This window comes from Mobula birostris, chromosome 14, assembly GCF_030028105.1.
Source record: "Mobula birostris isolate sMobBir1 chromosome 14, sMobBir1.hap1, whole genome shotgun sequence".
Lineage (NCBI taxonomy): Eukaryota > Metazoa > Chordata > Chondrichthyes > Myliobatiformes > Myliobatidae > Mobula > Mobula birostris.
In genome coordinates, this window is record NC_092383.1 from 49,272,918 (window position 1) to 49,300,339 (window position 27,422).

General features: G+C 44.8%; 1 protein-coding gene across 1 annotated transcript; it reads left to right on the top strand.

Annotated features, from left to right (window-relative positions):
- The first annotated feature begins 14,992 nt into the window (after nucleotides 1-14,992).
- Nucleotides 14,993-26,297, top strand: rabif (RAB interacting factor). The gene is made up of 2 exons (XM_072278520.1): nucleotides 14,993-15,205; nucleotides 21,029-26,297. The coding sequence occupies exons 1-2, from the start codon at nucleotides 15,020-15,022 to the stop codon at nucleotides 21,275-21,277; spliced, it is 435 nt and encodes a 144-aa protein (XP_072134621.1). The 5' UTR covers nucleotides 14,993-15,019; the 3' UTR covers nucleotides 21,278-26,297.
- Nucleotides 26,298-27,422: the final 1,125 nt, after the last annotated feature.

Below are 27,422 nucleotides of genomic sequence, written 5' to 3' on the forward strand. Positions count from 1 at the left end.
TGCCGGAGCTCACCAGAGCACCGCTCCGACACCTCTGTAAACAGAAATCAAAATAAACAAGTGGGAAATTTAACAGTGGCCGCAAATTAAATAGAGGGAATTTTATGGAAGCAGTGGTTGGGGAGAGGGTGTGGTGGCTGGTGGGGAAAATACCACTAATAACATTAGGATATTTGATCATTTTTGGTGAAATCCTAGAGCTGTGACTGTTTTGTGAAATTCCTCCTTGCTCGACCCGTTGTCCCAGCATATCCTGCTGTAGCCTTCCGCCATTTCACAGATCCTCAGTATTTCTCCAGCACTCATCATTTGAGCATTGTTCGCCGAGAAAATAAAAATCTCAGATCTTTTGAAAAGTGGCATGTCGCTTGCTGAAGTGGGCCATAAGGTTGGTAAGAACGAATCAAGCATTCGCACAATGAAGCAAAAAGAAGCTGAATTTCATGGAAGCGTTAGTGCTACCCCTACAACGGCAAAAATGGTCTCTCTGGTTCGTGACAAAGTGCTTGCAAAGACTGAGAAAGCATTAAGTGTGTGGCTAGAGGACATGTCACAGAAGCATATCCCTGTTGATGGCAAAATTATGCATGAAAAAGCACTTAGTCTCTATGAGCACTACTGTGAGGAGGTTGAGGAGAATGAGAGGAAGGAGTTTAAGGCTAGTAAGGGATGGCTGGCTGGCTATGTAAAGTGCTACAGCCTCAAGGTTTAAAGATCACGGGAGAACCGACATGGCAGATGTACCAAGTATCCTATTATGGAGCCAATCGAAGTACATGCTTGCAGTCTCTCAGAAAAACATTGTTGATCACAAACTATCAAAATCTCACACTGCCGCTCTAAGTGTTGAAAATATAGCTAGTGAAGGTGCTGTTGGAAAATTATGTGATACCATGAATGCTTCACATCTAAAGGCAACTTGTTCAATTTTTCATCCCGCATATTATTTAGCTCAGAATGACAGACCGTACTATGATCACTTTGGCTTATTGGAACTTCAAAACAAACGGTATTGACATTGGAATTGGACTGCATTCCCGCACTAATACTACAGAGATAATTAATCACATAGCCATTAATATGAAAAAGAAAATTTGCCAGCATATCAAGCAGATAAATGGCAAATTTCCTGTTCTCATTGATGAATCAACAAACCTGAGCATTAAGACTGCCCTAATAGTTTATTTGAAATGTGAAAGTGATAAGGAAGGTGATCCCCATTTTAGGTTTTTAGATCTAATTGAACTGCCTGATCAGAAAGCTGCAACTATTGCTAAGCATCTATTGAACTGTTTCAATAACCATGAGTTTGATGATTCTTACTTGAAGCAGAACCTTGTAGCATTTGCTGGTGATGGGGCGAGCATAGTGCTTAGTGTCAAATCTGGTGTTGCTACAATTCTCAAGGAACATTACCCTGATGTGATTATTTGGCTCTGTCTTAGTCACAGATTAAAACTTGCAGTAGGTGATTCGGTGAGAGAAGTTCATGGAATAAATCATTTTCAATAATTTATGGACAAATTGTACTCTGTTTACAGAAGATCACCTCTAAATCAAAAGGAACTGTCTGAATGTGCCTCTCAACTAGAACAACAAGTTTGCAAAATAGGCCGTGTTCTGGGCACCAGGTGGGTAGCTAGCTCGTTTTGAACAGTTTCAGCAGTGTGGCAAAATTATGAAGCACTGGGTTCATTTTGAACAAGATCTGGGAGTGACAGAAAAACCTATGAAGGTCTGTTGAAAAGACTCTCTTCAGAACGGTTTCTATTGGATTTAGCTCTAATGTATGACACGTTGCATGAACTTGGTTTATTGTCAGTGTGTTTTCAGAAACGCACGACTACGATTGTTTATGCAGACAAACTGATCCAACGGAGTATAAGATCACTGCATGGACTGAAAAAGCAACCTGGTACAAAAACTCTAGAAGCTCAAAAGGCAGTTGAAAAGGGGAAGTTTGCAGCAACAACAAAATTGTCTCCATTAATTATCTACAGTTTCTTACTAGTCTTATAAACAATTTGCAGCACCGTATGTTCACGGCAAGATCCTTGAAAGTTTCTCAAACTTCTAAACCTCAACGTATGTATAAATCCCTGCTAAATGAAATGTGTGTCCTTATAAAGATAACTAGCCTGCTGAAATACCGCCTAATTATGGAGATGCTGCAATATCATCTCTCTGTAAGAGATTTAAGCTTTCTTCTTTCTCTGTAATGAATGCCTTCAGAGATTATGTGGAGGATCATGGACGCCGCATCCCCCAAGATTTACGCCCATTACTGAGCTGTTCACAAGTTATTCCTATTAGTACTGCTGAGTGTGAGAGAGGATTCAGTCACATGAACTTGATAATAATAACAACATGCTCAAGAAGTCTCATAAATCATGTATCAGCACTTATGTTTGTTAAACTACACGGACCTCCTCTAGTTCAGTGGAATCCTGAGCCGTATGTCACATCACGGCTACGGTACCACAGATCAGCAGGTGACACCAGAACAACAGGTGCTTCAGGCCCCTGAACAAATATTACGCCTGACCCTTTGTGGAAATTATTCTGAAACTTCTCATTGGTGGCATTTGGTAAGTAGGTAATTACTTTTAAATTGGTAAAATACATGATTACCGTCTTTTTCTTTACTTGCTTAATAATTATATTTTATGATAATTAGGGAGTGCAACCGTCCAATACTTTGTGATATTACTAAATTAAGTATTATATGTTTTATTGTACCAGTTATACACTGAAATGTGGTGACAGGCTATAATCCTGTTAATGTCTGAACTATCACTATACTTCTGTGGAGCCCTGGAATTCATATATTTTTTTCATCTTGGTTTAGTGCTTGACATTATAAGAAGCCCTATTCATATATCTATATGTCACACCCAATTTGTGTACCTTCTCATTACATGAATGGGGCGAGGAAGTTGCCCAGTACATGAAATGAGCAGGTACATAAATTGGGTGAAACATATACAAAGAGAGAATATGGGAAAGAGCATTTTGTCAGCTCCGGCACCTAAAAAATTAGCACTGCACCCCTGTCCACAACATCATCTGACGAATCCTCTGTTTATGTATCTTGCAGGTCCAGCGAAGCTTTAAAAAGCGGGAAGTTTTTCAATGGGAGTCATTGATTGGAGTTCTGCACGGATGCAATAGGAGTGTTCCTGTGCAGGTCTGGCAAAGAGCTTTTCAAAAGCCAGTCTCTATAAAAGAGAGGTACCACCTAGCAGAGAGGTCATCGATGGAGTAGTCTGAGGCAGAGTAATAAGGTTTTGGTTCAACAAGGTTTCGGCGAGAACAGGCGGAGTCAAGGTAAGTAGGTAAGTTAATTCCTTATTTCTTTTTTTAAATCTTGTGGTAACATCCACAGAGCCAGGGTTCTGTTCTGGGTGTCAAATGTGAAATTTCCAGGTGACTTCCAGCCTCCCTGATAGCCACATCTGCACCAGGTGCATTGAGCTGCAGCTCCTTAGAGACCGCATTAGGGAACTGGAGCTGCAGCTCGATGACCTTCGGCTTGTTTGGGATAGTGAGGAAGTGATAGAGAGGAGCTACAAGGAGGTAGTCACCCCAAGGCTACAGGAGACAGGTAAATGGGTAACTGTCAGGAGAGGGAAGGGAGAACGTCAGATAGTGGAGAGCATCCCTGTGACCATCCCCCTCAACAATAACTACTCCATTTAGAGTACTGTTGGGGGGACCACCTACCTGGGGAAAGCAACAGTGGCCATGCCTCTGGCACTAAGTCTGGCCCTGTGGCTCAGAACAGTAGAGAATTGAAGGAGATGGCAGCAATGATAGGGGACTCTATAGTCAGGGTGCAGATAGGCTATGCTGTGGACGTGCAAACGAAACACGGGTGGTGGTCTACCTCCCAGGTGCCAGGGTCCGCAATGTTTCCGACATGTCCACAAAATCCTGAAAAGGGAAGGTAAGCAGCCAGAAGTTGTGGTACATATTGGTACCAATGACATAGGTGGAAAAAGGGATGATGTCCTGAAAAAAAGAATACAAGGAATTAGGAAGGGATCTGAGAAGCAGGACCTCAAGGGTAGTAATCGTGGGATTGCTGCCTGTGCCATTTGACAGTGAGGATAGGAATAGAATGAGGTGGCAGATGAATGCGTAGCTGAAGAATTGGAGCAGGGGACAGGGATTCAGATTTCTGGATAGTTAGGAACTCTTCTGGGGTAGGTGCGACCTGTACAATAGGGTTGGACCGCATTTGAATCTGAGGAGACAAATATTCTTGCAGGCAGATTTAGTAAGGCTGTTGGGAGTGGTTTAAACTAATCTGGCAGGGGGATGGGAACCGGTATGATAGAGCTGAGGATGAGCCAGCAGGTTTTCAAGTAGATGATGGGTGTAACATGAATGTAAGGAAGGACAAGCCAATGATTGGGTACAAGTGCAAACAGAACAAAGAGTTAAATTGTATCAGAGGCAAAATTCAAAAGGGCAAAGAACACAGGACTGAAGGTGTTGTATTTAAATGTGCATAGCATTCGGAATAAAGTGGACAAACTCAAGGTGCAATTAGAGATTGGTTGGTATGACATTGTGGGCATCACTGAGTTGTGGATGAAAGAAGGCCATAGTTGGGAGCTTAACATCAAAGGCTATACTTTGTATTGAAAGAACAGGCAAGAAGGCAAAGGTGGTGGTGTGGCTCTGTTGGGAAGAGATGGAATTACACCTTTAGAAAGAGGTGACATCGGTCAGAGAATGTTGAATCTTTGTGGGTGAAATCAAGAAACTGCAAAGTTTATAAAACCATTATGGTAATCATATATAGCCCTCAAATAGTAGCCAAGATGTGGGGTTGATATTGCAAAGGGAGCTGGAAAAGGCATGTAATAAGGGTAATGACACAATTGTAATGGGGGACTTCAATATGCAAGTGGATTGGGAAAATAAACCTGGAATCAGATCACAAGAGAGGGAATTTGTTGAATGCCTACAAGATGGCTTTTTAGAGCAGCTTGTACTTGATCCTACTCAGGAAAAGGCTATCTTAGATTGAATAACCCAGATCTTATTAGGGAGCTTGACGTAAAAGAACTCTTAGGTGACAGTGATCATAATATGATTGAATTCATGCTGCAGTTTGAGAGGGAGAAGCATAACTCACATGTACCAGTCTTGCAATGGACTAAAGGGAATTACAGAGGCATGAGAGAGGAGCTTGCCCATGTGGATTGCAGGAGGATACTGGTGGGGATGACAGCAGAGCAGAGATGGCTGAAGTTTCTGGGAATAGTTCACAAGACGCAGTATAGATATGTCCCACAGAGGAAGTTGTTCTCAAATGGCAGGGGTAGGCAACCATGGCTGACAAGGGAAGTTAAGGACTGCATAAAAGCCAAAGAAAGGGCCTATAATATAGCAAAGGTGAGTGGGAAGATGGATGATTAGGAAGTTTTTAAAATCCAGCAAAAGGCTATCCAACAAAAAAGCTATAAGCAGGGAAAACTTGAAATATGAAGGCAGACTAGTCAATAATATAAAGCAGGATACCAAAATTTTTGATATTGGACCACTTGAAAATGAGGTTGGTGAGGTAGTATTGGGGGGGGGGGGGCAAAGAAATGGCAGAACTTTGCATCTGTCTTCACTGTGGAAGACACTAGCTGTGTGCCAGAGGTTCATGAGTGTCAGGGAGCAAGAGCGAGTGCCATTGCTATTACAAAGGAAAATGTGCTAGGCAAACTCAGAAGTCTTAAGGTACCTGGACCAGATGGACTACATCTCAGAGTCCTGAGAGAGGTTGCTGAAGAGATAACGGATGCATTGGTCATGATCCTTCAAGAATCACTTGATTCTGGCATGGTTCCAGTGGAATGAAAGAATGCAAACGTCACTTCACTCTTTAAGAAAAGAGGAAAGCAAAAGAAAGGTCATTAGCCTAAACTCAATGGGAATAAAAAGGCCCTTTTCTGCTTGGTTGCCAGTGACTAGCAGTGTTACTCCACTCTTTAAGAAAGGAGGGAGGCAGCAAAAAGAAAATTATGGACCAGTAAGTTGACCTTAGTGGTTGGGAAGATGTTGGAGTCAATTGTTAAGGATGAGGTTATGAAGTACTTGGTGACACAGGACAAAATAGGACAAAGTTAACATGTCTTCCTCAAGGGAAAATCCTGCCTGATGAACCTGTTGGAATTCTTCGAGGAAATTACAAGTAGGATAGATAAAAGGGACACAGTGGATGTTGTATATCTGGACTTTCAGAAGGTCTTTGACGAAGTGCTACACATGAGGCTGCTTACCAAGGGAAGAGCCCATGATATTACAGGAAAGTTACTGGCATTGTTAGAGCATTGGCTGCTTGGCAGGAGGAAGCAAATGGGAATAAAAAGATCCTTTTCTGGTTGGCTGCCAGTGACTAGTGGTGTTCCGCAGGGGTTGGTGTTGGGACCACTTCTTTTTATGTTGTATATCAATGATTTAGATGATGGAATAGATGGCTTTGTTGCCAAGTTTGCAGGTGATACAAAGGTTGGTGCAGGTAGTGTTGAGGAAATAGGCAGGATGCAGAAGGACTTAGACAGATTAGGAGAACGAGCAAAAAAGTGGCAAATGAAATACAATGCTGGAAAATGCATGGTCACGCACTTTGGTAGTAGAAATAACTGCATGGTCTATTTTCTAAATGGGGAGAAAATCCAGGAATCTGAGATGCAGAGGGACTTGGGAGTCCTTGTTCAGAACACCCTGAAGGTTAACTTGCAGGCTGAGTCGGTGGTGAGGAAAGCAAATGCAATGTTGGCATTCATTTCAAGAGGTCTGGAATACAAGAGCAATGATGTGATGCTGAGTCTTTATAAGACACTGGTGAGGCCTCACTTTGTGTATTGTGAACAGTTTTGGGACCCGCATCTTCAAAAAGATGTGCTGGCATTGGAGAGGGTCCAGAGGAGGTTCACGAGGATGATTCCAGGAATGAAAGGGTTATCATACAAGGAACGTTTGATAGCTCTGGGTCTGTACCTGCTGGAATTTAGATAGATGAGGGGGAATCTCATTGAAAGCTTTCGAATGTTGATAGGCCTAGACAGAGTAGATGTGGAAAGGATGTTTCCCATGGTGAGACAATCTAAGACAAGGGGGCACAGCCTCAGGGTAGGGGGGCGCCCTTTCAAAACAGAGATGCGGAGAAATTTCTTTAGCCAAAGGGTGGTGAATTTGTGGAATTTGTTCCCATGTGCAGCTGTGGAGGCCAGGTCGTTGGATGTATTTAAGGTTCTTGATTGGACATGGCATCAAAGGTTACAGGAGAAGGCCAGGAACTGGGGTTGAGGAGGAGATAGTTAAAAAACGATGTCGATGGGTCAGCTGGCCTAATTCTGCTCCTATATCTTATGGTCTTATGAAGAGAGTCCAGAGGAGGTTCTCAAGGATGATTCAAGGAATGAAAGGGTTAACATAAGAGGAAGGATGGCAGCTTTGGGCCTGTACTCACTGGAATTTAGAAGAATGCGGGGGGATCTCATTGAAACATACCAAATGTTGAAAGGACTAGATAGGGTGGACGTGGAGGGGATGTTTCCTGTGCTGGGGGTATCCAGAACTAGAGGGCACAGCCTCAAAATTGAGGGGTGACCTTTTAGAACAGAGGTAAGGAGGGATTTTTTTAGCCAGAGAGTAGTGCATCTGTGGAATGTTCTGCCACAGACTGCACTGGAGGCCAAGTCTGTGTGTATATTTAAGGCAGATAGTTTCTTGATTGGTCAAAGGATATAGCAAGAAGGCAGGTGTATGGGGTTGAGTGGGGTCCAGGATCAGCCATGATGAAATGGTAGAGTAGACTCAATGGGTGAATGGTCTAATTTTGCTCCTTTATCTTATGGTCTTATGGACTGGAGAAAATGGCATTAAAAGCATTCAAGAATGTTGTTGAAAATTTTCTTGGCATCTATAGAGCACCTGGTTGACAACATGCTTCAAGCATACAAAACCGTAAAGTGCAACATCTCACTAAAGATTCATTGTCTGCATTCCCATTTACACTTCTTCCCTGCAAATCCTGGTGCTGTCAGTGACGAGCATGGTGAAAGATTTCATCAGGACATTACGGTCATGGAGAAACGGTCGTACATTGTCATTGCAGAGAAAATCCCTCACAGTTGCTTCATGTTCAGTTCCTGGACGACTTCACTTTTGGTCCGTTCACTACTGCATTCAGTTTTGATTGTTATCCTTTCCTCTTCCAATTGCATCAGCTCTTCATCTATCCGTTCTTGGTCATGGGATGCCAAAGCTCTTCAACATCATCTTCGTCAACTTCCACAAGCCAAACTCACTTTGTCCTTACTTCGGTCACCACGATCAAAACGCTTAATTATGTCTAGTTTTACGCTAAGTGTAACACCCTTACGAGCTCTTTTAGGCTTTTCCAATACCTTAGAACTCATCTTGCTAACGGTTGCTCACAGGCATGTGTTTAAGCAATGCCGTCTAGAATGCCGTTCTGAATCCGAGGGACAGCGGCTGCTCGGGGCGTGCGCTGCTTTTTTTCATAACAGTGAAAACACCTTCAGTTAGCGAAAACAGGTAACTAATATAGGTCTTTCATAACAGTGAGGTTTCATAAAACGAACGTTCGAAAAGCGGGGGACACCTGTACACAAGTTTACTCAAATGTTTTTGGTTTTTGGATTATTAAATACACAACATCGTATTACTTTGTTTTATGGCTGTCTGCAAGAGGTAGAATTTCAAGGTTGTATACGCAGTGGTCCCCAACCACCAGGCCCTGAGGAAACGATATGATTTGGCAATATGAACTGATATGAGCCAGCTGCTCCTTTCCTCATTCCCTGTCACGCCTACTGTTGAACTTGAACGCACACAAGGTCTGCAAGGATATTGTCGATATTAAACCGGTCTGCGGAGCACAAAAGGTTGGGGACCCTGGTATACTGTATTCATACTTTGATAATAAATGTACTTTGAAGCTTTGAGCCTCAGGTTGTTCCACAGCACCAGGTTCGGGAACAGTTATTACCCCTCAACCATCAGGCTCCTGAACCAGAAGGAACTGCTCTTGCCCCATCATTGAACTGTCCAAAGGTTCATTTATTTATTATGACTGACTGACTCTTCTGAACATCAGGAATATGGCATTTACCCACAACGTGCCTCCTTTTCTACCCTGGGAACCACTGCTTACACAATTCATGGGAGGCTCAATTATTACACTGTCACTACTTAAAGAAGGGTAACTTTGAAGGTATGAGACGTGAATTAGCTAAGATAGACTGGCAAATGACACTTAAAGGATTGACGGTGGATATGCAATGGCAAGCATTTAAAGATCGCATGGATGAACTACAACAATTGTTCATCCCAGTTTGGCAAAAGAATAAATCAAGGAAAGTAATGCACCCATGGCTGACAAGAGAAATTAGGGATAGTATCAATTCCAAAGAAGAAGCATACAAATTAGCCAGAAAAAGTGGCTAACCTGAAGACTGGGAGAAATTTAGAGTTCAGCAGAGGAGGACAAAGGGCTTAATTAGGAAGGGAAAAAAGATTATGAGAGAAAACTGGCAGGGAACATAAAAACTGACTGTAAAAGCTTTTATAGATATGTAAAAAGGAAAAGACTGGTAAAGACAAATGTAGGTCCCCTACAGACAGAAACAGGTGAATTAATTATGGGGAGCAAGGACATGGCAGACCAATTGAATAATTACTTTGGTTCTGTCTTCACTGAGGAGGACATAAATAATCTTCCAGAAATAGTAGGGGACAGAGGGTCCAGTGAGATGGAGGAACTGAGGGAAATACATGTTAGTAGGGAAGTGGTGTTAGGTAAATTGAAGGGATTAAAGGCAGATAAATCCCCAGGGCCAGATGGTCTGCATCCCAGAGTGCTTAAGGAAATAGCCCAAGAAATAGTGGATGCATTAGTGATAATTTTTCAAAACTCGTTAGATTCTGGACTAGTTCTTGAGGATTGGAGGGTGGCTAATGTAACCCCTCTTTTTAAAAAAGGAGGGAGAGAGAAACCAGGGAATTATAGACCGGTTAGCCTAACATCGGTGGTGGGGAAACTGCTGGAGTCAGTTATCAAGGATGTGATAACAGCACATTTGGAAAGCGGTGAAATCATCGGACAAAGTCAGCATGGATTTGTGAAAGGAAAATCATGTCTGACGAATCTCATAGAATTTTTTGAGGATGTAACTAGTACAGTGGATAGGGGAGAACCAGTGGATGTGGTATATTTGGATTTTCAAAAGGCTTTTGACAAGGTCCCACACAGGAGATTAGTGTGCAAACTTAAAGCACACGGTATTGGGGGTAAGGTATTGATGTGGATGGAGAATTGGTTAGCAGACAGGAAGCAAAGAGTGGGAATAAACGGGACCTTTTCAGAATGGCAGGCAGTGACTAGTGGGGTACCGCAAGGCTCAGTGCTGGGACCCCAGTTGTTTACAATATATATTAAGGACTTGGATGAGGGAATTAAATGCAGCATCTCCAAGTTTGCGGATGACACGAAGCTGGGTGGCAATGTTATCTGTGAGGAGGATGCTAAGAGGATGCAGAGTGACTTGGATAGGTTGGGTGAGTGGGCAAATTCATGGCAGATGCAATTTAATGTGGATAAATGTGAAGTTATCCACTTTGGTGGCAAAAATAGGAAAACAGATTATTATCTGAATGGTGGCCGATTAGGAAAAGGGGAGGTGCAACGAGACCTGGGTGTCATTATACACCAGTCATTGAAAGTGGGCATGCAGGTACAGCAGGTGGTGAAAAAGGCGAATGGTATGCTGGCATTTATAGCGAGAGGATTCGAGTACAGGAGCAGGGAGGTACTACTGCAGTTGTACAAGGCCTTGGTGAGACCACACCTGGAGTATTGTTTGCAGTTTTGGTCCCCTAATCTGAGGAAAGACATCCTTGCCATAGAGGGAGTACAAAGAAGGTTCACCAGATTGATTCCTGGGATGGCAGGACTTTCATATGAAGAAAGACTGGATGAACTGGGCTTGTACTCGTTGGAATTTAGAAGATTGATGGGGGATCTGATTGAAACGTATAAAATCCTAAAGGGATTGGACAGGCTAGATGCAGGAAGATTGTTCCCGATGTTGGGGAAGTCCAGAACGAGGGGTCACAGTTTGAGGACAAAGGGGAAGCCTTTTAGGACCGAGATTAGGAAAAACTTCTTCACACAGAGAGTGGTGAATCTGTGGAATTCTCTGCCACAGGAAACAGTTGAGGCCAGTTCATTGGCTATATTTAAGAAGGAGTTAGATATGGCCCTTGTGGCTACGGGGATCAGGGAGTATGGAGGGAAGGCTGGGGCAGGGTTCTGAGTTGGATGATCAGCCATGATCATAATAAATGGCGGTGCAGGCTCGAAGGGCCGAATGGCCTACTCCTGCACCTATTTTCTATGTTTCTATGTTTACTTCGGAAACAGCGCCGGAGGCGAAGGAGAAGGGTCAGCGTCCTGGCCACCACTCCCTAACATACACCTAGATAACATTCAGACCCTGGAAAATAAGCTGCGTGAACTGAAAGCCAGAATTTCTTATCAGCTGGAAACAAACGAATGTAACGTTTTGTGCTTCGTTGAGACCTGGCTGATGGAGGAGATACTGGGTCATGCCGTCGAGCCCTCCGGGTTCTCCCTGTTCCAGGCAGACAGGTCGAGAAACCTCTCTGGGAAGAGTAAAGGAAGTGGGGCACGCTTCATGGTCAATAATGCTTGGTGTGACCCCCAGAATGTGCATGCCCTCAAATCCTTTTTTTCTCCAGATCTGGAATACCTTGTGCTGCTGACTGCCCAGGGAGTTCATGGCTGTTATTATCACAACTGTGTATATTCTGCCACAGGCTGTTACAGACCTAGCTCTCAAGGAACGGTACGAGACCATCAGCACCCTGCAGACCGCACACCCAGAGGCTGCCTTCATCGTCACCGGTGACCTTAATCGAACATCGCTGTCTAAAGTCTCTCTGAAGTTTTGCCAACACATCCAGGTGAGTACATGGGGAGATAGAATTCTCAACCACTGCTACTCTCCCTTCCACAACGCTTACAAAGCACTCCTTCACCCCCCATTTGGGAGGTCAGATCACTCTTTCATCTTGCTTCTGCCCATGTACAGGCAGAAGCTGAAACAAGAGGCAGCCATAGTTAAAACTGTTGGTACGACCAATCGGTCTCCATGCTACAGGGTTACTTTGATGACGTCAACTGGAATGTCTTTCATGATGAGGATGTCTCCGAGTTCACAGATGGGGTCATGAGCTTCATCTGGAAGTGCATCGAGGATGTTGTCCCCCAGAAATTGGTCAGGGTCTATCCAAACCAGAAACCCTGAATCAACAGTTCTGTGTGAGCAGCACTTACCGCTGGTAATCATTGTTGGTAATAGTCATAGTCATAGTCATAGTCATACTTTATTGATCCCAGGGAAAATTGGTTAGCAGGACCAATCAGCAGGAACTCAAGAAAGGTAACTATGATCTGTGCAAAGGCATCAAGGCGGCAAAACGACAACACAGGGACAAGATTCAGACTCAATTTTCCACCAGCACACGCAGCTTATGGCAAGGTCTGCACATCATCCCAGACTTCAAAGCTATGACAAGGACCTCTCCGGTAATAGAGCAATCCCACCAGAGATCAAAAGGCAGTCTCCCCTCTCCATAACAGAGAGATCCCACCAGTGATCAAAAGGCAGTTTCCCCTCTCCATAGCAGAGAGATCCCCCAGAGATCAAAAGGCAGTCTCCCCTCTCCATAGCAGAGAGATCCCCCAGTGATCAAAAGGCAGTCTCCCCTCTCTGGCAGCTGAGCGATCACCGGCAGCCGATGCTCACCCTCTGCATTTGCCTCGACGCTTCAATCTCCTTGTCGCTTTAATGGGCGAACAATGGAAGGTTTAATCTGCGAAATGGAGTCCAACATCTTTTTTTTCAATCTTTTTATTATTTTCATAGAATGAAAACATAACAAAGCAAAAATACAAGTAGTAGGAGATACATTGTTACACTTAAAGTAAGTAATTGTAAAACCAAATAGTATAAATTGACGAAGCTCCCAATCGTGTAGAATAACAATGAATAGTAGAAAGCAAAAAAAACTAAAGAAAAATCATGAAAAAGAAAAAAAATAGAAAAAAAAACAAACCCCATCCCAAAAAAACTAAAACACGAGGAATTCTGCAGATGCTGGAAATTCAAGCAACACACATCAAAGTTGCTGGTGAACGCAGCAGGCCAGGCAGCATCTCTAGGAAGAGGTGCAGTCGACGTTTCAGGCCGAGACCCTTCGTCAGGACTAACTGAAGGAAGAGTGAGTAAGGGATTTGAAAGTTGGAGGGGGAGGGGGAGATCCAAAATGATAGGAGAAGACAGGAGGGGGAGGGATGGAGCCAAGAGCTGGACAGGTGATAGGCAAAAGGGATATGAGAGGATCATGGGACAGGAGGTCTGGGAAGAAAGACAAGGGGGGGGGGACCCAGAGGATGGGCAAGGGGTATATTCAGAGGGACAGAGGGAGAAAAAGGAGAGTGAGAGAAAGAATGTGTGTATAAAAATAAGTAACAGATGGGGTACGAGGGGGAGGTGGGGCCTTAGCGGAAGTTAGAGAAGTCGATGTTCATGCCATCAGGTTGGAGGCTACCCAGACGGAATATAAGGTGTTGTTCCTCCAACCTGAGTGTGGCTTCATCTTTACAGTAGAGGAGGCCGTGGATAGACATGTCAGAATGGGAGTGGGATGTGGAATTAAAATGTGTGGCCACTGGGAGATCCTGCTTTCTCTGGCGGACAGCAAAGCGGGTGTTCAGCAAAGCGGTCTCCCAGTCTGCGTCGGGTCTCGCCAATATATAAAAGGCCACATTGGGAGCACCGGACACAGTATATCACCCCAGTCGACTCACAGGTGAAGTGTTGCCTCACCTGGAAGGACTGTTTGGGGCCCTGAATGGTGGTAAGGGAGGAAGTGTAAGGGCATGTGTAGCACTTGTTCCGCTTACATGAATAAGTGCCAGGAGGGAGATCAGTGGGGAGGGATGGGGGGGACGAATGGACAAGGGAGTTGTGTAGGGAGCGATCCCTGCGGAACGCTGAGGGGGAGGGAGGGAAAGATGTGCTTAGTGGTGGGATCCCGTTGGAGGTGGCGGAAGTTACGGAGAATAATATGTTGGACCCAGAGGCTGGTGGGGTGGTAGGTGAGGACCAGGGGAACCCTATTCCTAGTGGGGTGGCGGGAGGATGGAGTGAGAGCAGATTTGCGTGAAATGGGGGAGATGCGTTTAAGAGCAGAGTTGATAGTGGAGGAAGGGAAGCCCCTTTCTTTAAAAAAGGAAGACATCTCCTTCGTCCTAGAATGAAAAGCCTCATCCTGAGAGCAGATGCGGCGGAGACGGAGGAAACAGAATTAGTCAACTAAACTAAAAGACTTGGGCAATACTAACAACCTGAAAATGAGAAAGAAGAAAACCCTAGTGTCGACGACTCCATTCCTCTCAACCAACAGTACAGAGAAATAAAACAAGTTTGGAAATGGTCAAATTGCATCAGATGAAAATGCTGAATGAATCCTATGGAGTCCAACATCTGCCTCCTGGAATCGTCTCAGAGACACAATCTATGGGCTTTCAAGGACACTAAACCTGTTCTCGATATTTGTTGCTTATTTATTTATTATTGTTATTTTGTGTTTTGTAATGTATTTGCATAGCTTGTCTTTTGTACCCTGGTTGTCTGTCAGTCTTTTGTATGTGCGGTTTTTCATTGATTCTTTGTATTTACTGTGAACGCCGTAAGAAAAAGAATCTTAGGGTTGTATGTGGTGACATATATGTACCGATAATAAAATTATTTTGAATTTTGATTCTGACTCTCATTGATACTGTTTCGGGAGCGGACATCTAAGGTCAGGCTGCGGCTCTGGGCCACCCCGTTACCATGGTCACGGAGGCGGAAGTTGAACGAGCGGAAACGGAAGTTGCTGGTCTGGAAGAGGACGGGATATGGAGGATCCGGCGGAGGGTGATCGCTCTGTGGCGGAACAGCAGACGGAGCCTCCCGGCGGGGACGGCCCCGGGCTATCAACCGGCCTGGTCAGCGACTCCGGCACTAACGGCAAGGCGGTTGTTTGTGAGCGGTGTGGCTCCCGTGTGCTGAGCCCGGGGACGGCGCGGTATCGCCGCAGAGAGGTGGGGCGAGAGCCGGGGCCGCAGCCGGAGTTTTGGGGGTGGGGGACCCCGCATGCTAGGGAGAGGCCGAGAGAGGGTGTCACAGCGCGGGAGGGAGTGAGGAGCAGGATAGGTGGGAGGATGAGAGGGACCCAGAGTTGGAGAGTGACAGTGTGGCACCCAGGGAGGGAAGAAGGGATACCAGTTACCCAAGAGGGATCGAGGTACAGGAGGGAAGGGAACTGGGGATACAGATTTCCCCAGTAGGAGAGAGGAGGATCCAGGACAGGACCAGGAGGGTGGTTGGGTGGGGTTAGCAGGGAACGGGGATGTGAGTTACCTAAGAGGGAGAGAGGTAGAGCCGGGCAGAGGCAGGAGTAGATCTGTTTACCCAAATGGTAGGGTGGGATCGCTGCTGTTTGGGGGAGAAGGAGGTAATTGTTCTGATGAAGTAAATGCCAGTGTGGGGGGTGTGGGAGACGGAGGGAGGAGTGCATTCTGTGTAGGAAATTGGAGGAAGGACCCACAAGTGAAGTGGATGTGCTGATTGTCATTAAGCTGTACCTACATACACCAGCGAATGAGACACCAAGGTATAAAAACCAGTGATATCACCACAAATAATAAGGTTCACATATGATACAAGTTTAAAAAGTAAACAGTCTAACGCTACTGACGCTTTGTACGTGATGAGACCTGGGTGGCGGGGTTCAGTAGTCCTGCGGGTAGAAGCTGTTCCCCATCCTAACAGTCCTTGTCTTAATGCTACGGTACCTCCTGCCTGGTGGGTGGTGGTGGGGGGTCGGGTCAAAGAGTTTGTTGACAGATGGGGGGATGGGGTCACTGACAATGCTAAGGGCCCTGCGTATGCAACGCGCTGGATATAAATCTCTAATGGGTGGAAGGGAGATCCTGATGATTTTGGTCACTGAATTATAGGAAAGATGGCAACAAAATAGAGAGAGTACAGAGGAGATTTACTAGAATGTTACCTGGCCTAAGTGACAGAGAAAGGATGAACAAGTTGGGTCTTTATTCTCTGGAACGTAGAAGGTTGAGGGAGGACTTGATAGAGGTATTTAAAATTATGAGGGGGATAGATAGAGTTGATGTGGATAGGCTTTTTCCATTGAGAGTGGGGGAGATTCAAACAAGAGGACAAAGTTGAGAGTTAAAGGGCAAAAGTTTAGGGGTAACATGAGGGGGAACTTCTTTACTCAGAGAGTGGTAGCTGTGTGGAACGAGCTTCCAGCAGAAGTGGTTGAGGCAGGTTCGATGTTGTCACTTAAAGCTGAATTGGATAGATATAGAGACAGAAAGGAATGGAGGGTTATGGGGTGAGCACAGGTCGGTGGGACTAGGTGAGAGTAAGAGTTCAGCACGGACTAGAAGGGCCGAGATGGCCTGTTTTCGTGCTGTAATTGTTATATGGTTATATATATGATCCTCTCAGCAGTCCTCACAATCTTTTGTAGGGACTTGCAGTCAGATGCCTTGCATTTCCCGTACCAGACTCTGATGCAGCTAATCAGGACACTGTGATGGCGCTCCTGTGAAAGGGAGGGTGGGTGGTAACCCTGCTTGCCTCTCACCTCAGGATGGGGAGATGTGGCTGTGCTTCTGTGATCAAAGGGGTGGTGTTGAGAGGGCAGTGTATGGATGAAACAAACAAAATGCTGGAGGAAGTGAGTGGGTTAGGCCCATTTTCATAGGGAAATGGCTAGTTGATGTTTTGGGGTGAGACCCTTCATTTGGGGTAGAGGGGCCCCAAAACGTCAACTGTTCTCTTCCCTCTGCAGATGCTGCCTGGCCTGCTGTGTGTTCCTCCAGCATCTTGTCTGTTGCTCTGGGCTCCAGCATCTGCAGGCCTTCAGTGTATGGATGAATTTGGCTTTTGGCAAGGGAAAGATGAAAGAGGAATAAAGTTCAGAGTGGATCGAACTGCATTGGTTCGAAAAAAGCTGCAGAAAGTTGTCAGCTGCAAATAAGCTCTAGCCTCCCAGCACTGAGGACACCTTCAGAAGATGATACCTCAAAAAGGTGGCATCCATCACTCAGGATCCCCGCCCGAGCTGGGCTTGGCAGAGTTTCACCACATACACCAGTGATACTAAACATGATTCTGATTCTCTGTTCCGGGTAATGAGTACATGTGGGGATGGAGATCAGAAACACAGGAAACAGGAGGAGGAGTAGGCCAACTAGGTCCTTGAGCCTTTTTGTTTAGAGAAATCGTGCCAGCCAATGACATGGCCAGATGGTTATCCAGGCTTCACAGTCTCTACCTTCACCTTCCTCATTCTGCTTCCCATTCTAACGTATCGGCCCATGCCATTAGAGGCGTGTAGCAGACTCTTGAGACACATGACGGTAGAAGAATGGAGGGCCAAGTGGAAGGAAAGGGTCAGATTGATTAAAAGGGTTGGCACAACGTTTGGGCTGAAGGGCCTGTACTGTTCAAGATTGTTTAATGTTATCTCCAGTACACAAGTGTAACGGAGAATGAAATATTACTCTGGATCTGGTGCAGCATAAAAAAACACAGTAAGATAAAGAACACAATAATAATGAAACACAATGAATCCATAAGATCACTTCGACACATTGATTATATGTCCATTAAAGTGACACTAACAGGAGTATACGTAACGTGACTGACAGGAAATGATAAAGTAGTGTTGGTTGGGGGTGTGGAGGAGTGGGTGAAGGTGTTGCTTGGGGAAGGTAACTTTTTGAGGCTGGTGGTCCTGGTGTGAATGCTGCATAGCCTTCTCCCTGATGGGAGTGGGACAAACAGTCCATGAGCAGGGAGGGTGAGTTCCTTCATGATGTTACTGGCCTTTTTCCAGCACCTTTCTGTGTATATATATCCTTGATGGTGGGTACGATGATACTGGCGATACATTTGGGCAGTTTTGACTACCCATTGTCGAACCTCCTTGTCCACTGCAGCACAGTTTCCACTCTGCAGTGATGCAGCCTGTTAGGACAATGTACTGTAATGTTTTATGGGTAAATAAAGATGGTGAATGAAAATGGAGATTTTAAAAAAACAAAGCTGGAAATGGGGGGAGAAAAGCTGAGGTAACAGGCTATTGGAATTGGTTTGTTACTGTAACATGTATTGAGATGCATTGAAAAGCTTGTCTTGTGTACTGTTCATTCAGATCAAATCATTACCCAATGCATTGAACAAGAATAAGGTAAAGCAATAATAATTCAGAATAAACTGTAAAAACTACCAAAAAAGTGCAGTGCAGGTAAATGAAAAAGTGCAGGATTGTGAGGCCTGCAATGAAACTTATCGTACAAGAGTCTGATAACAATGGTGTAGAAACTGTCCTTGAGTCTGGCAGGATGTGCTTTCACCTGTCCTCTCCCCCCACCTTCTCATTCTGGCACCTTCTCCCTTCCTTTCCAGTCCCGAAGAACAGTCTTGGCCAAAAACGTTGACTGTGTATTCATTTCCATAGATGCTGCCCGACCTGCTGAGTTCCTCCAGCATTCTGTGTGTGTTGTCTTGTACCTTGTGCCAATGGAAGAAGTGGGGAGAGAGCATCTGGGGTGGGTGAGCTCTTTGATCATGACTGTTTTAGCAGGAGTGTGGACAGAACCCATGGAAGGGAGGTTGGTTCCAGTGATGTACTGAGCCCTGTCCACAACTCTGCAATTTCTTGTGGCCAGTTTTCTACAGGGAGTAGGGCAAACATTGTTGGAATAAAGGAGATTAATACATTGTTCTAGGGGCAGAGACAGTTCAAGTTCAAAGTTATTATCGTTGAACTATACCCATGTATACAGCTAAAGGAACCATTGTTCCTCTGAGGCCAAGGTGCAAAGTCCAGTGTGTGTATATATCACATACAGTATGTAAAATAACAACACCATAATAGTAAAATCAGAAAGTATCCTGTAGATGTACGTACAAGTGCATATGCAGTATATAGATCAATATAACACTGGTGGCTGTCATATCCAACAATATCAGGAGACCTGTGCAGCAGAGTTTTTGGAAAAGCCGTTGCACTGGGGCAGGTCCACTCACTTGACCTTGGAAGTCTGGGTCCAGTGATACGAAGTAGTTTTCTGGGACTTGCTTGGTTGCAGTGGATAACCATGATGTCTCCTGTGCCTTGTCACGACCTTCGCTCTCCACAAAGCGTCGCAGAACCACCTTCCTGGCCGTTGGATCACATTGGCCAGAGTTGACTGTGCGTGCTGGGACAGGCATGTCTCTATCTCACCAGGGAATGAGACCCATCAGCTACCCTCACCTGGTTTAGCCTGCCTGTCAAAGTGGGAGAAGGCTCAGGAGCTTGAAGACTCGTACGGCCAGATTTGGGAACAGCTTTTTTCCAACTGTGATAAGCCTGCTGAACGGATCCTGACCCGGATCCGGGCTGTACCCTCCAAATATCCAGACCTGCCCCTCGGTTTTTTTTTTGCACTACCTTACTTTCCCTTTTCTATTTTCTATTTATGATTTATAATTTAATTTTTTATTATATTTACTATTGATTTGTACTCCAGGGAGCGCGAAGCGCAGAATCAAATATCGCTGTGATGATTGTACGCTTTAGTATCAATTGTTTACAAACAATAAAGTAATAAAGTAAAGTAAGTGAGAGCTGTGTGTCCAGTGGGGCCCCAAAGGTAAGTGAGCTGTCCCAGAATGTACAAAACAAGCCCCTTCACCAGAGGCTGGACACGCCATATATATCACATTCAGCACATAATATAACACAATAATATTAATATAAAATGTATTCTGTAGCTGTACGTTGACAAAAGTGCATATACAACATACTTAAATATAAAACTAAATATAACCCTAGTGGGTGGCAAAGGATGACTAGAATGTGGGGCTTGGAGTGAAAGTCACGTCTCTGTTAGGACCCCAGTTGGTATATAAGAATCAAATGTGTGAAATTTGCTGTTTTGCAACAGCAGGACAATCCAATATATAATAAAAGCTATAAATTACAATAAGTATATGAGATATATTAAAGCAATAAATTGAGTAGTGTAATGAGAGGGAAAATTCCTGAGGTAGTGTTCATGGTTTCATCATCTGTTTAGAAATCTGACAGAGGAGATGAAGAAGCTGTTCCTGAAACGTTGAGTGTGTCTTCAGGCTCCTCTATTGGTAGTAATGGGAAGAGGCCATGTTCTGGTAGATGATGGATGCCACCTTTTTGAAGGTGTCCTGGATGCTGGGCATGCTAGTGCCCATGATGGACCGGGCTATGTTTGCAACCTTCTGCAGCTTTTTCCGATCGAATGCAATGGGCCCGACATACCAGGCATTTAGAATGCTCTCCACGGTACTTCTGTAGAAATTTGTGAGATCCTTTGGTGATATACCAATTCTCAAATTCTTAATGAAATACAGCTGCTGTCACGCCTTCTTCGTAATCACATCAATATATTTAGCCCAGGATAGATCTTGATAGATATTGACACCCAGACAGTAAACAGGTGGTAAAATAATATAGATTTGTTTTGCTAACCATCTCCTGTGAAAAGTTATGTAAGTGTTTTTGAAAGGATGTGTACATAATATGCAAATTATGTGTTTGTGCCCTCCTAAAACAGACTTTGATTGGCCAACTCAGCAGGTCAGGGAGAGGAATAAACTGTCGAGGCCTCAGGCTGAGACGCTTTGTCAGGACTGTTTATTCTTTTCCATATATGCTACCTGACCTGCTGAATCCCTGCAGCCGTGTGTGTGTGTGTGTTTTCCACGTGTCTGCACAACCCCTCATGTTTCCAATTGGCCAATATATCTGTCAATCACAGTGATGCCAAAGCTGATTGGGTTAATGTGTGCACATTGCCTTGCAGTTGTTCCTGCCATCGATGAGGCAGAAAGTGGCATTGGGCACTAAGGACAGCGTGGTCACAGGAGACCTGCTTCTCGAGCACTGGTTCGTGGACGACATGTTTGCCTTCGAGAATGTCGGCTTCACCAAGGACACGAATAACATCAAGTACCTCGTGTGCGCCGACTGTGAGATTGGCCCTATTGGCTGGCACTGTGTGGATGACAAGAAGAGCTTCTATGTTGCTCTAGACCGAGTGCACCATGAGTAGAGGGCAATGAGGGACCACAAAATGATGTGCTAACAGGGTCAGGTGGATCCTTTGTGTTAAACCTGGACAGTGGACAGGGACTTCAATCATCTGTCCAGCAGCAGATACATCGAGTGATATTCAAGATTCAAGATCACAATTGTAAAGAAGAACAAAATAATTGTTACTCCAGATCCCATGCAGCACAAAAAACACAATAAGATAAAGAACACAGTAATAAAAACAATAAATAAATAGATAAGATAGCTTATTTACATTGATTGTATGTTCATAAAGTTACGCTAGGCACAGGAGTATTTGTGTTTAAGGTGACTGACAGGAAATAATAAAGTAGTGATGATTGGAGGGTGTGGTGGGGTGGATCAGTGGTGGGAGGTGTTGATCAGCCTAACTGCTTGGGGAAAAGTAACTTATTTATAGAACATAGAATAGTACAGCACAGTACTTCGGCTCACAATGTTGTGCCGATCCTTAAACCCTGCCTCCCATATAACCCCCCACCTTAAATTCCTCCATATACCTGTCCAGTAGTCTCTTAAATTTCACTAGTGTATCTGGCTCCGGCAGTGCATTCCATGCACCAACCACTCTCTGAGTGAAAAAACCTTCCTCCAATATCCCCTTTGAACTTTCCACCGCTTACCTTAAAGCCATATCCTCCTGTATCGAGCAGTGGTGCCCTGGCACTGGCTGTCCACTCTATCTATTCCTCTTAATATCTTGTATACCTCTATCATGTCTCCTGTCATCCTCCTCCTCTCCAGAGAGTAAAGCCATTGCTCCCTTAATCTCTGATCATAATGCATACTCTCTGAACCAGGTAGCATCCTGGTAAATCTCTATACCCTTTCCAATGCTTCTACATCCTTCCTATAGTGAGGCGACCAGAACTGGACACAGTACTCCCAGTGTGGCCTCACCAGAGTTTCATAGAGCTGCATCATTACCCCATGACTCTTAAACTCTATCCCTTGACTTATGAAGGCTAACACCCCACAAGCTTTCTTAATTACCCTATGAGGCAACTTCCAGGGATCTGTAGACATGTACCCCCAGATCCCTCTGCTCCTCCACACTACCAAGTATCCTGCCATTTACTTTGTACTCTGCCTTGGAGCTTGCCCTTCCAAAGTGTACCACCTCACACTTCTCTGGGTTGAACTCCATCTGCCACTTCTGCATCCTATCAATGTGTCTCCACAATCTTCGACAATCCTCTACACTATCCATAACACCACCGACCTTTGTGTCGTCTGCAAACCTGCCAACCCACCCTTCTACCCCCACATCCAGGCCATCAATAAAAATCACGAAAAGTAGAGATCCCAGAACCAATCCTTGTGGGACACCACTAGTCACAACCCTCCAATCCAAATGTACTCCCACCACCATGACCCTCTGCTTTCTGCAAGCAAGCCAATTCTGGGATCCACCTGGCCAAACTTCACTGGATCCCATGCCTTCAGACTTTTTGAATAAGCATACAGTGTGGAACCTTGTCAAATGCCTTACTAAAATCCATGTAGATCACATCCACTGCACTACCCTCATCTATATGCCTGGTCACCTCCTCAAAGAACTCTTATCAGACTTGTTAGACATTATCTGCCCTTCACAAAGCCATGCTGACTGTCCCTGATCAGACCATGATTCTCTAAATGCCCATAGATCCTATCTCTAAGAATCTTTTCCAACAGCTTTCCCACCACAGGTGTAAGGCTCACTGATCTATAATTACCCGGTCTATCCCTACTACCTTTTTTGAACAAGGGGACAACATTGGCCTCCCTCCAATCCTCCGGTACCATTCCCATGGACAACGAGGACATAAAGATCCTAGGCAGAGGCTCAGCAATCTCTTCCCTTGCCTCGTGGAGTAGCCTGGGGAATATTCTGTCAGGCCCTGGGGTCTTATCCGTCCTAATGTATTTTAACAACTCCAACACCTCCTCTCCCTTAATATCAACATGTTCCAGAACATCAACCTCACTCATACTGTCCTCAGAGACATCAAGTTCCCTCTCATTGGTGAATACCAAAGAGAAGTATTCATTGAGGACCTCGCTCACATCCACAGCCTCTAGGCACATCTTCCCACCTTTATCTCTAATCGGTCCTACCTTCACTCCTGTCATCCTTTTGTTCTTCACATAATTGAAGAATGCCTTGGGGTTTTCCTTTACCCTACTCGCCAAGGCCTTCTCATGCCCCCTTCTTGCTCTTCTCAGCCCCTTCTTAAGCTCCTTTCTTGCTACACTATATCCCTCAATAGACCCATCTGATCCTTGCTTCCTAAACCTCATGTATGCTGCCTTCTTCCACCTGACTAGATTCTCCACCTCACTTGTCACCCATGGTTCCTTCACCCTACCATTCTTTATCTTCCTCACCGGGACAAATTTATCTCTAACATCCTGCAAGAGATCCCTAAACATCGACCACATGTCCATCTCTGATTCTGTCCTTTTCCATGATAATGTTAAAGGCCGGGGAACAGTGGTCACTGTCCCCCAGATGCTCACCCACTGAGAGATCTGTGACCTGACCCGGTTCGTTACCTAATACTAGATCTAGGATGGTATTCCCCTTAGTCGGCCTGTCAACATACTGTGACAGGAATCCGTCCTGGACACACTTAACAAACTCTGCCCCATCTAAACCATTGGAACTAATCAGGTTCCAATCAATATGAGGGAAGTTAAAGTCACCCATGATAACAACCCAGTTATTTTTGTACCTTTCCAAAATCTGCCTCCCAATCTGCTCAGTATCTCTGCTGCTACCAGGGGGCCTATAGAGTACTCCCAATAGAGTAACTGCTCCCTTCCTGTTCCTGACTTCCACCCATACTGACTCAAAAGAGGATCCTACTACATTACCCACCCTTTCTGTAGCTGTAATAGTATCCTTGACCAGTAATGCCACCCCTCCTCCCCTCCCCCCCCATCCCTTTTGGAGCACTTGAAATCCAGGAATATGGAGAATCCATTCCTGCCCTGGTGCCAGCCATGTCTGTGTAATGGCCACTACATCATAATTCTATGTATGTATCCAAGCTCTCAGTTCATCACCTTTGTTCCTGATGCTTCTTGCATTGAATTACATGCACTTTAGCCCTTCTACCTTACTACCTTTACACCCTTTATTCTGCTTCTCTTTCCTCAAAGCCTCTTTATATGTTAGATTTGGCTTTACTCCATGCACTATACTTGCAGTTCTGGCATGACCTTTATCCTCCTCCACCTCACTATCTGCTCTAACACTCTGGTTCCCCTCCCCCTGCAAATCTAGTTTAAACTCCCCGGAGCAGCACTAGCAAACCTTCCCGCAAGGATGTTAGTCCCCCTCCAGTTCAGGTGCAAACCGTCCCGTCAGAACAGGTCCCACCTTCCCTGGAACAAGGCCCAATTGTCCAGGAACATGAAGCCCTCCCTCCTGCACCAACTCCTTAGCCATGTACTTAGCTGCAATATCTTCCTACTTCTAGCCTCACTGGCACGTGGCACTCATCCGAAGATTGCAACCCTGGGTCCTGTCCTTCAACTTTGCACCTAACTCCCTAAATTCTCTTTGCAGGACCTCCTCCTCCTTCCTATGAGTCTGGTGGTCCTGTCATGGATGCTATGTAGCTTCGTCCTTGATGGCAGTGGGACAAGCAGTCCATGAGCAGGGTGGGTGGGATCCTTCATGATGTTACTGGCCCTTTTCCAACACCTTTCTGTCTATATATCCATGGTCCTAGGAGCTGCTCTTCGACTGGCATTCTGCAGCGACGAGGTGATGGCTTGGCCAGTGTTTGTAGGTCATTTTTTTAAAAATCATATGACACCTTGTTCTTTTGTATTTGATCATCAGCGTTTCTACCACAAGTTTATAATGGAAAGAGTCGGCACCAGTTGGAATGGCACGGTCGCATAGTGGATAGATAGCACAATTACTTTGTAGCACCAGCCACCTGGGTTCAATGCACCCATGGTGCATGGGTTTCCTCCCGGGTTCAATTCCCGTTGCTGTCTGTAAGCAGTTTGTACATTCTCCCCACGGTGCATGGGTTTCCTCCCGCATGCCAAAGGCCTACAGGTTAATGTTAGTAAGTTGTAGGCGTGCTCTACTGGCGACACTGGCAGGCTGCCCCCAGCTCAATGCTCACTGATTTAATTTGACATAAACAATGCATTTCACTGTATGTTTCAATGTACATGTGACAAATAAAGCTAATCCTTTAAATCTTTAATATGTGGTCTTGTCCTAGGCAGGACATTAGCATATCATTTTATAGCACCGGCTTAAATTCAAATTTGATTCTCCCCTCTGTATGTAAGGAGTTTGTATTTTCTCTCCCTTTGAGTTTTCTCTGAATGCTCCAGTTTCCTCCCACGTTCCATATTATAGGGTGCATGTCAGGGGTAATCTTTTTGCATACAGAGTAGTGGGTGCATGGTGCCAGGGGTGGTACAGGGAGATACATTGGGGAGATTTAAGAAAACACTTGGGCACATAGAGCATAAAAAAATGGAAGATTATGTGGGAGGGGAAGGTAAGTTTGATCTTGGAGTAGGTTACAAAGTCAGCACAACATCATGGGCCAAAGGCCTGTACTGTTCTATGTTCCTGTGTTAGGGTTAGTGACTTGTGGCCATACCATGTTGGCACCAGAAATGTGGCGATGCTTGCCGGCTGCCTGGCACAATTGTCTGATTTGATACAAAATGACATATTCCACTGTTTTGATGTATGCTTGACAAATAAATTTTAAACTTTAAAACCAATGCTGACGGTTGCGACGGTGTACCAGGAGGTATATGCTGTGGCATATGTATCCCTTGTGTGTAGGAGTTTTGTACTATTGTAGGATAAAGTAATTGCTGGAAGCATGTGTAATTGACAACCACCGACATTGAGTTGGGTTCACTGTAAGAGGCTGATCTGATGTAATGACATAATTATGTGAAGTTCTGTTACCCCGCTGTGTGTTCATTTTATGGATACAATAAATGAGTTGTTTTCCTTGAACATAAAATGCCTCACATAGTTTTATTTGCTAAAACCTACATTGGTGACCCCAATGCTCCAGAGTTGCTGAACATGTTGGGGTTTTGGGAGCAAAATGCCGATGATTGGTTCATACAGGCTGAGGCTCAATTCACGCTGCGAGAACTCTCCGTTGACACACCTAATATTTCTTTCTGGTAGCATCACTCAACAACTCCATAGCTGAGTCTACTGGAACACCCACCTGAACACAATAAATATCAATCGCTGAAAACTCACCTTTTACAGTCTTTTAGACTATCACAGTCTGAGTGTGCCAAACAGATGCTCTCCTTACCTGGCCTCAGCGATCTTAAGCCTTTGGAGCTAAGGGACCATATGTTGTCTCTGCCTGATAAAGTTCCCGTAGCCCACGCTACTGCACCTGTGAAGGACTCAAGGGAGTTTGCTAAAATTCCAGTGAGTACAGACCTGCTAAGTGCTCTACTCCACTGTAATACTGATAATGAATTTAGCTTCTCAAATTTCAAGGTGAATTCAATCATACTATGGTCACATACCCCAAAGGGTTCTTTTACCTTAAGCTCTCATCAATTCCAGTTCTTTGCACAACACCCAATCCAGAATAGCTGATTCCCCATTGGGCTCAACCACGAGCTGCTCTGAAAAGCCATTTTGTAGGCATTCTAAAAATTACCCCACTAGAAATCGAGCGCCAACCTGATTTTCCCAACCTACCTGAATATTGAAATCCACCATGACTATTGTAACATTGCCCTTTTGGCATGCATTTTCTATCTCTCATAATTTGTAGACTACATCCTTACTACTGTTTGAGGGCTGGGGGGTGGTGGAGGGTGTCTACAACTCCCATCGGGGTCTTCTTAGCACTGCAATTCCTTAGATTCAACACCTTCACCCCTTTCTCATGATTTGATTTCAAATTTTACCAGCAGAGCAACACTGCTCCCTTTGCTACTTGCCTGTCCTTACAATATGACCCGTATCCTTGGACATTAAACTCCCAGCTATTATCTTCTTTCAGCCATGATTCAGTGATGCCAACAAAATGCCAATCTGTAACTGTGATTCAAGTTCATCTACCTTATTCTATATACTGTGCGCTTTCAAATATATTACCTTCAAATCCTGT